The 10330-nt window shown below is 45.2% G+C and overlaps 2 protein-coding genes across 2 annotated transcripts in view; both read left to right on the top strand.

Moving 5' to 3' along the window:
• Nucleotides 1-260: 260 nt before the first annotated feature.
• arglu1a (arginine and glutamate rich 1a) lies at nt 261-1279 on the top strand (the record flags this gene model as incomplete). The annotated part of the gene is given in 2 exon segments (XM_035676703.1): nt 261-344; nt 1115-1279. Coding segments are annotated over 2 exon segments (249 nt in total), but the record flags the coding sequence as incomplete, so codon positions are not given.
• A 5803-nt stretch (nt 1280-7082) lies between these two features.
• efnb2a (ephrin-B2a) overlaps nt 7083-10330 on the top strand; it is a 26515-nt gene continuing 23267 nt past the window's right edge. Inside the window, exons 1-2 of the mRNA XM_035676736.1 lie at nt 7083-7207; nt 7332-7960. Coding sequence (XP_035532629.1) covers nt 7848-7960 — 113 coding nt within the window. The 5' untranslated portion in view covers nt 7083-7207; nt 7332-7847. The remainder of the gene's footprint in view (nt 7208-7331; nt 7961-10330) is intronic.

The raw sequence follows: 10330 nt of genomic DNA, 5'->3' as shown, positions 1-10330 counted from the left end.
GTTTCTTTATGTTTTTTGGTCCCCCCCCCCCTCCCTTTTAAAGAATTCAGGCTGACTGCAAAGAATGCCACAGTGTGCTCATGTGCGAGAGGCTAAACAAACTTCTCTGTGGTGTAATGAGTTAGATGTGCGTGCGTATGTGTGCTGGTGGCGAGTGCGTGTGACAATTAGAGGGCAAGCGTGTGTGTGTGTATGTACATAAAGTGCTTTGTGGCCGTAGCCTGTTCGTGCGCTAACATGGAGCCGTGTCACCCGTCTAGGAAGAAGAAAAATCTAAGCGGGAGGAGCTGGAAAAAATCCTGGAGGAGAATAACCGCAAGATCGCCGAGGCTCAGGCCAAGCTGGTACGCCCTGCTCTGAACAACCGTCGCTTCTCTTCTGCCTGTTTCTGCATACATTTCTCTCATTTCTGTCACATTTCTAACCCTGAATTTAAACATTTCTGCATGCCGACCTCAGCACGTAAAAAAGGACTAGCACTATTAATCTAGATAATGTGTTTATGTAACATTTTAACACAAGTTATAGTTTCTTCCTGGATTCACGTTATATTTATATCCCACATCGTTTTCAAAAAATAAATGGAACTGTCCTGATCGCATCCAGTGATAAATCACATCACTCCTATGAACTGAGTCCAGTAAGAAAAACAGACGCGCATCATGTCTGGTTTATGTGCTTTTAATGTCCCTTATGTGTCTTTAATTACAAATATCTGTCCTCCACTGATTGAGACCTCAAGGCTTTCACCACACCACAACATGACCGAATAACTGAATAGTCCTTTGGCAAGGACTTGTTCTATTGAGTGGCTCTGAACTGATGCTTATCAGCCGTGGTTAACAATCCAGTGGGTTTTGTTTTTTCCCTGTTGGCTATGTGAGCTTGAGTTTGTCTAATTTGTAAAGCAGTGTTTATTTGATTCAGGCTTGATTTGGACAAGCTGTATCAAACAGCTGCACACTAAAAAAAGAAAGAAAAGCAGACACAGGGATGCTGAATCTTAAAGGGGGGATAAAGAAAACGCCAGCAGTTTGTGGGCACTTGGCTCCAGGGATCTGGTCCTGTGTCCCCGTCTGACCCTATTGTTTGTGCTGCGTGCTTTCTCCGACAGGCTGAGGAACAGTTGCGTATTGTGGAGGAGCAGAGAAAGATTCACGAGGAGCGCATGAAGCTGGAGCAGGACCGTCAGAAACAGCAGAAGGAGGAGCAGAAAATCATCCTCGGCAAGGGCAAGTCCAGGCCCAAGCTCTCCTTCTCCCTCAAGGCCACCGAATGAGACTGCTCCCCCCTTCGTTCCACATGTCACGCCCTGCCTTCATCCCCATCCAGCGCTCCCTCCTCATCGTCCGACCCCGCTCCTTCTCCTCCTCCTACTCCTCCGCCTCTGTGGAACGCTCGCTTCGTTTTGGAAGTGCAGAAGGAAGGCCGAGGAAAGGGGTGCAACAACCCGGCGTGTTAACTGGCTCGTCCCTGCGAAGGCCCGCGTTGTTCCTCCCGGCCTTGAAGAGGAGGCAGCTCTTCGCCCTCGAAGGACCTGACTGCTCCCTCCATCCTTCCTCATCCCCGCCGCACAGATGACTCTTGTTTGTGCTTTTCTTTTCTCCTCGGTTTTATTTACATTTTTAGGGAACTTGAACTTTTGATGTAGAATGCTATAACATGTCCCTCGCCCCGCAAGTCTTAACTCTGGTGTAACAGCGAGCAACTGTGCGCCCGTGCTCTTCTTACATGTCTTCACAGCCAGCAAACTACAATAGAACGCCAGTCCCTGATATAGAGGAGTATGTGTGACTTTGTCTAGTTCAGTGTACTGTAAAAGCTCATGCGCAGCTTGGGAGTTGGCCTGTGGTTTCCCCCCGTTTTTCATTTAAAAAAAAATAAAAAATAAGGTTCCTAAAATGGCTGACGCAGTAAAATCACAGCGCAGCCTTTAAAAGCACAGTTAACTTCCCGTCCAGCTGACAGGTTTGTGTCTTCCACCTCCCTTACTTCCTTTGCCCATAAGCTCTGTTCACCACGTAGATCCACAGCTTCTTTTCGTTCTGCTTCAGCTGTCTGCCATGTATATAATTTTTTTCTAAAGGACAGAGCAGAGCATGTTGAGAGGAAATGTAAAGCTTGTGTTCGATTTGAAGTCGCTGCAGTGCAGGTGAACTCAGCCTCCACTCCCAAGCTACACATGACTGAACCACAAACCAACAGGATATATGTCTCGTCCACGATAAGGGGGCCCTGTGGGTTAACGGAGGGGGGAGAGAGAGAGAGGGGGGACGTTTCCTGTGTGATGTAATGTTAATAGCCTTGCTGTGATGTCCTGACTCCCACTCCACCTCCTCCTCCAAGTTGCGATTGTGTTATGAAATTGATCCACACGATTAGAAAACAAAAAGTCACGGTAATGGTTCATACTTGGTTTATTTTTATCAGACTCTTTGGGGAGGGGGGGAACTGTGAATTGTACGAGAACACCCGACCAACACAGTCCATGTTCTGTCCCTGAATTTAGTTTGTAGTAAATTAACGTGGCAAGGCGCCTCACTTGGTAAGTCTTGATTCGTAGAGGATGGACAAGTTCAGGTAAGATAAGGTTTGAGGTCAGCAGCAGTGCGAGTGTGTGAGAGTGAATGAGAGAGAGAGAGAGAGAGTGTGTGTGTGTGTGTTTGACTGACAGGCTGATCTCAGGTGGGTATAATGACTTTTTGTTATGTTGTGGGATTTTTTTGAATTTGTCATGTAATTTCCCCCGATTGTCAAGGGACTGAACAGTTCAATAAATCCATTGAATGCCTCCTGGTGTGTGTGTGTGTGTGTGATGCTCTTAATCTGAATATATATCTGAGGGAACATTTAAAGAAGTGCAGCGTAAACCTACTTGAACTCTGTTTACTTAAAGTCCCCCTCCACTCAGATCTGTTTTTCTTGTCGTTCCTACAGTGTGATGTCTGTGCAGAGTTTCACCCTAGAAGGATATTTTCACATTTATCTGCTGAAAGTGGAAAGTTTCTGAGCTCACTGAACATCAGATTTTAAGGGCCGTGGCCTACGATCACAAATGGTTTGGAAAGTCAGTCCTGATCCAGTATGCAACTCGTATAGTATGATGTAGAAACCTGAAGCCACCAGTGCACACACACTGAGAATGGACTTTACAGTGAAGGAGGAGACGTCTTGTGTCCAGCAGGAGCACTTTAGACAACAACAACATTTGCATAATCATCGGTTCTGGAATTTTTATTGATGTAAAATGAGTAGATGCTTTTTTAAAGGATTTTAATGTCGAAATTATACCTTTTTGTTGTTGTAGAGAAATAAGGTAGACATTTTTGTTCCAAGTACACTATTTGTATAAGTCATAATACATCTGGAGGGGATCTTTAAAATTGGCTTTATCGAGAGTCAACCTCACAAATGAAGGTCCAATTGCGAATTGGAACGGCCTTAATTTAAACTGAAGTCACTTCACACAATCATTTTAAATAAGTAGTCATTTGACCTGGTCAATGACAAATTTTAATGGCATTACTGGCACCGCCTTGTGTTTTGTCAGTGGGTTATTGCACACTACGATCCATTTTCTACCCTTGAGCCGTGCGGGACCAATACATCAACGTCAAGTTAACGAAATCCCTGCAACAACACCACCTAATTAGTTGGCAGCTCCAGTTTGAGACTCCTGCAGCCGCTGGTTTGTGTCCAGGCTGCTGTGACTGAGATCACTGCAAACCGAGCCGTGAGTTCAGCAGACCACGGCCTGGCCTCGGTCTCCTGTTCACTGGATTAAAGTCAATGATAAATAACCTCAACAAATACACACTGATACTATGGAAGCCCATTTCCACCAATGTAAGGGTGGGTGGGGGGAAAGGATACTTTGAGTCATATAATGAGAAACCTCCAAATAATGAGAAACTTTTAAGATACCGTCATTATTTTGAGTAAACGTCTCAAAATATTGAGAAAGTTTCTCATTATTGTGAGATGCTAAATCATTATTTTGACATCATAAATCAAAATAATGAGCAATTCTCATTGTTTTTCTTATTATTTTGAAATACTAAATCATTATTTTGTAATAAAAATAAATAAAAAGTATTGAGAAAGAGTCACTATTTTGAGATTCTAAGTCATTAGTTTGAAATACTAAATCATTTTGAGAAGGTTTCTTATTATTTAGAGATTCTAGGTCATAATTTTCGAGATACTTAGTCACTATTTTGAGAATATTTCCCATTATAATGATTTACAATTAATTTTTTTGTCGCATTGGCCGTAATGGGCTTCCATAGATCTCAGAGCGGCATTTGGAAACAGTTTGATTTTAACGGGCGAGGACTTTAAAACTAATGAATCCAATTGTAACTGCCGACTACATTTAAAGGTGCCTGTGAAGCAGTGATGGATGTAGATATGAATGTTTGATTCAAATGATTAATTATTAAACTCTGGTCACCAGATTAGAGGAGCGACGCTGCTCTGCTCATGAATTAGATTATTCTCATAAAATGATGACTTGTATGTCAACATGTGTGACCCGCATGAGGTTGTGGTTTAGAGTGTCCATCACCAGCATCCGTAAGAAGGAAACAGAAGGAAGTCCCGCGTCCCCCCGACAGCCAGCGGCCCCGGTGCCAAGAGCTCCACCGCGGCCTGCCCTGTGCGCGCTGCCCCGCTGCTGCCGGTCTGCCCCCGCCGGTCTGCCTCAGCCGGTCTGCCTCAGCTCCGCAGCTGAGTGAGTCAAGTAATTAAAACAAGGAGGAATTTTAGTTGGTAAGAAAACAGCTGGCTTTGTAAAGTGTTTTTCCCCCCACAAACCAATTTTATAGAAAAACAGAGAAGGCAACTTGGAACTGCTCAGAGAGAGAATACAGGCGGCAAAGAAAGAGCTGATTCATATGTGGAGCTATTATTATTATTAGTTAGTATTTTCATTACAAACTGAGCTTCTCAGACACTTTTTTTGCACTTACTTGAATTAAATTATCAGTCTGTCTGAGAATTTCCATTTCATCCACTTTATCTTTGAGCATTGTGGAGGACAACAATAGTCCGACTCCTGTCCAAACTGCTTTCCTGTTTGCAAGTGTCAAGCACAAAGATTCACAGTTGAGTGTGTGTGAGAGTGTGTGTGAGTGTGTATTTCCCAGCTCTTTGTGTGAGCCGGGCTGGGCTTCAGAAGAGACTCTCCGCAGCCATCCCCCGTCCGACGGCGGGGCTGATGCGGGCTGATGCGGGTCGCTCAGCCCCGCATCAGCCCGCGGAGGAAGGAAGAAACAGGGTTAAAAATAAAAGAAACTCGGAACTTTCTCCGCACTGTCAGCCACACATTCTCACTCAAACATACATTTAAGGACTCAAGAAAAGTTCAACTACACATTGGTATTAAAATGCAGTGACAGAGTTACAGTGTGAAGTCCCGGCTGTGGAACCGCTTTAATGACGATGAGAATGGGCAGGTTTAAGGAATATTTTTATTGTGAGGGAAAAAAAAACAATTAAAATACATTATGGGTTTTTTTCCAGACACTTTTATTTAATTTTAAAGATGAGTGAAACTCGATTTAAAAGTCCTAAACTCTTCTGAAAACGTATTATACATATTCTAAGTCCCAAAAGAAATATTATAGAAATATTTTAGGGTGGTCTCCAGCCAGTAAAGAAACCTAAATTTAAATATTTAGAGAAAGTTGTGCAGGGGCCCCGTGCACAGAGCCGCACATGTCAGCCTCGTTAATCTAATATACATTCCCTGTTTGAATGCAATGAATGTAATGCTGCTGCAATAAACAGCCAGTCTGAGCTGCAAGCTCTCCTGTGTTTATTCCGGGGACAGAAGTGGGGATCGGACTCGTCAATTATCTTCCCGGTGTTATATCAGCCTGATTATCAGCTAAGCAAACAGCGGCTGCCTTTAAAAAAAAAACAGCCCTGATCGAATTAAGTCGTTAAAAAGTGTCAAAACTTCACACTTTATATTCGGGGAGATGCGCTGTGCGGCTGCCAGAGGTGTGTGTGTGTGTGTGTGTGAGTGTGTGCTCGTTAAATTAGAGGCCATTGACTAAAAATTCAGTGTTTGCAGAGAGTGTGAATGTGGCATCTCAATCAGGCTTTGAAGGAACTTTTGTTAAAATAATGTTTTAGTAGTTCAGGAAGCAATTATGCAGCACAATACAGGGTTGAATTATGGGAATAATAGGAACAGATTTTTTTTGTCCTCATAAGGAAGAAAATCAGTAAAAAATAAAATAAAATAAAAAGCTCTTAACTTCTCAGAAGTGTAAGGGACATGTGGATTTGCCCTTAAAAGCTGCTCTATGTGCGGAAACAATATACGTTTTAAAAAGCACAATGTTCTATAGTATTGGTTATAAATTAATACACTTTATTCTCTGATGTTTTTGAGGTTTTATTTAGATGTAAAATCAAAGATAATTCCATTGTTTCTGACTCTCCTCTGATGCCTCTGAGGCGGATTTTCCGCTAGTGGGCGCTCTTGTCTTTCGAAAAAGCCTTATCCGTGCAGGGTCGGCGCTGTGAATGGAGCCTCCTGCAGCGGCACTGTGTGTGGACGAGCCTTATGGGAGCAAATGTTTGCTCGTTGCTTTCATTATGGGGCTATCCACAGAAAAACCATGAACAGGCAGCAAGTGCCGGAGAACGGGCTGTATGACGCTTCATGAGGAGTAAAAACACGGTGCACTTACCCGCTGACCTGCTGTCAGCTCTTTTTATTTTACAGGTAATAGGAGGAGTGCAGTCACACAGACTTTAGTTGAATTCACCTTCATTGTATATTTGTTGGACTCATTTTATTTATATATTATAATTAGACACAAATCACAAGTCTTATTCATCCACCTGCCTATTTGACTAAAGCAGCATTCGGGCTCTAATTCCTCCCCAGTTTCGCTTACCACTAGTCACCGTACTGAACCAGTTGCCCCCCCCCCACCCCTCTCTCCTCCTCTTTGACTGACAGCAGAGCTCCTATTGACTTCCCCGCCGAGGGACCAATGAGCGGCGGCGGGGGGCGGGGCCTGGGCAAAACCAGCTCAACCAAATATTCCCAGTCGCGGTCCCTTGCAGTTACTTTCCATCCAGGTTTCGGAGCAGCGCTGAGGCATCACCCTGCGTTGTCTGCGGGCGTTCGGGACGGATCTGCAGGAGAAAAAACTGCCGCAAAGCGCTCGTTCTTTGGGGACCTCTAGTATGAGAACTTCCATTCCAGCTCCTTTGATTTCTTTCATTCTCATATTTGATCATTTTCTTATTTTTGACCATCCGACCTTATTGTTTCGCCCTTCTCATTTTTCTGCTGCTGTCACCCACAGTTTGTTGCTCACCACCACCAGCTCCAGCTGAAAGGGGAATATCTGAACCATTCCACCACCAGCCATCACTGTCCTTTTCTCTGCTGCTGCTGCTGCTGCTGCTCTGGATTTTGGCGTGCACACAGCTGGACTATAACGCAGGGGGATTTATATTTGTATTGATTTCCATCTGCCGCCCGGTCCACAGCGGACACCAGCACTTTTTCTCTCTTAGGGATGTATTACAGCGGGTTGAAGTCTGCGCTCTGAACAGGGGAGAATATTAACGCACTGTCCGCTGAATGAACTACAGCCGTGCGCCTTTGGCTTTTGGAGCAGGTCTCTCATCTGGAGATGCTCTCGTACGTCTGATCTGGGTTTGTGATTCGTGCGCATCTCCTCTGGATCGGGATATAAGGTGAAGAAATCGCAGCCCTTTCTGGAGCGCTGGTCCTGGTTTTTTTGTTTTTTTTCTGTGGACACATTTGGTTTTTCTGAGAAGGGTTGTGCACCCACCCGGAGGCGCGCAGGCTAACCATGGGGGACTCGATGTGGAGATATTATTTCGGAGTTTTGTTTATTGCCTTCAAAGTGGACTTGTGCCGGGCGCTCATCCTGGAGTCCATCTACTGGAACACAACAAATACCAAGTAAGTGGAGCACAAGCCGCGCTGATTACCGGCCCCCGTAGCGCCGTACGCTCTCCCGTGTGGAGGCGATTTCATGCCAGACTCCGTTGAAAAATCGGGCAATTTAACGTTGGCTCGCTGGCCGCCCATGGCGTCCATGCGTAAAAATAACACGAGTTAACATTAGGTGGTTTTGCAGCAGCAACTCTTCAATTCAGCACACATTGAGTGGAACAAAGAGCCCTCAGAGTGGCGTCAATTTAAATTTCGAATATATCTACGCATGTTATTCCGTTTCCACCGCACTCCACCGCGGCGGTCGGCTCAAGTCGCGTCTCTAAAGTAAGATTTAGATTTAGTGAAAATAAAAGCAGCTCAGTGAAGCGTCTGTACGCCGAGTCTCCCAGAGAGCCTTAATGATTCGAAAAAATCCTAAATGAATCTGAACCCGCTCTGCAGCTCCACTCACACGTTTATTTGAACTGAGTTTGGGTTTTTATTGCTGGGAAGTATCGGGGTTAACCACATCGGATAATTAAAAGCCTAAAACGATAAAGCCATCACCAAAACACCTGCCGGGATAAAGGAAGCTGCATTTATCCGTGCTCGTTGCTGAACTGATAGATTCACTGTGTGTGTGTGTCTGGTCGCCGTTGGGGAATATTTACGCGCAGGGGACGGCGAGGGCCCGCTCGGCCGTGCGTTATGGTGCCACTCAGCAGTAAACCCGCCTCAGTACTTTATGTGATCCCTACGTTATTGTGCTGCTTATTGGCATGTTTCTGCAGAGTCTACCGGGCGTGTGGCTCATCCTGGTGGTGCGCTGGGGGTTTGGGTTAAAATGAATTCTGAAGGTAACTTTACGCTTCGCCTCCTCGGTCAATAATAACTTCGCCTGGGCGTATTGTAATTCATATCTGACTGTAACAGGTCCCAATCAGACAAAATAGCCGAGACCTTTGGCAGCTGCACTCAGCCTCATTAGCAGGCCTGTTTCTGCCCTTTACATATCAAATGTTAGATGTGATTTTTATTTAAATCCTGAGAATAATATTAAAGCGAAGAGAACCCTTGTTGTGCCTGACGTGCCGAGGCGGAGGCTCCGTGGAGCTGCTGGGACGCTCCACCGGGCCTCTGCTGCTCTGATGCGGTTTCCAACACTCTGTGTGGAAAGAATGAAATAATTAACTGAACAATGAGGCGCATTTGAGGGCGGATGGTGCTGGAAATATGCTCGATTAGATGCAAACTTTTAATGGACCGTCGTGCGCCCCCAGCCCGCTGCTCTCACGCCGTTTACACGCATTAACCCCCAGAAGCCTCAACGTAAAGGCGTCACAACAGTGCAGCTGGGTGCGATCGGATGTACATTTTCAGGTTGTCCTATACAGTTGTGTGTATGTTTTTTTTTTTTTTTTAAATAGTGCTTCAGCTATGAGCAGCGGGGGGTGATTATTAGGAGAACAGACGCAGGCCTGTTTGTGTATTCCCCAATCTAAGATCATCTACACCATCCATTTGCCTCCTAAATATTCCTACAGGCCAAGAAAGGCGGTTAAACTCCTTTTCTGCAAATAAAAAAGGTGTCTTTCTCCTCCTCTACACCCCTGGTCTCAGCCCGGCGGGGGGCGCCCCTCTTTGTGGCTGTTTAGTCACGGCCAAACTCCCAACTCGCTCAATAATTCAGCTTTTGGCTCCGGTGCAGCCAGAGAGCCCCTCGCCCTCTCTGCCTCCTGCTTTTCCCTCAGTGAAAATGATCACAATGGGGGCGTTATAATTGTCTAACAGGTGTCTATTGTTGCTTAAAACTGCAGGAAATGAGCGTCCATTTGTGTTGTGCGTAACCGTGCGCGCTCGGGCCTTGTTTGTCTGTTGTGCCGAGTGTTTCAGAGGATTGGCTGCGTAGCAGTCTGCGGGACAGAGCTCTGGTGTTCTAAATGCTGCAGCCTCGGCCTTCCAAAGCCTCTTGACTGCCACGGCCATCTGTGTCCAGACGCGTTTGAATGGACTGCGCATCCAATGACGCACTAATGTAGACTTGTACCTCGTTTTGAGATAGAAGAGCAGCAAAAATGCATTTCTACAGGTTCAAATCGGCTGTGGTTGCACTTTGCAGGTCGATATTCCCTCCCAAATTGCACTGTGGTGTGTGTCCGATATAAAGCCATGATGTAGTGAGCAGTTGTGCCCCAGTGTACCATTTGGTGACCATTTGGCTTCAGTAAGGAGACAAAAAAACACCCAGGATGGTTTTAGCAAGAGATTTGCTTGAGAGATTTTAGCCTTGAAGCCAAAGTGGCAGATCACAGCAAATATAAACACTGCTAAGAATAGATATTTTTGAAATATCTTGCTCTTATGCTTTCTGGGAAGGCTTTCTTTCTATATAGG

Source organism: Morone saxatilis, unplaced genomic scaffold, assembly GCF_004916995.1.
Source record: "Morone saxatilis isolate NCDOM2014 unplaced genomic scaffold, NCSU_SB_2.0 Contig5, whole genome shotgun sequence".
Taxonomy (NCBI): domain Eukaryota; kingdom Metazoa; phylum Chordata; class Actinopteri; family Moronidae; genus Morone; species Morone saxatilis.
Note: the sequence above shows the minus strand (reverse complement) of the source record. Positions and strands in the feature narration are given on the sequence as shown.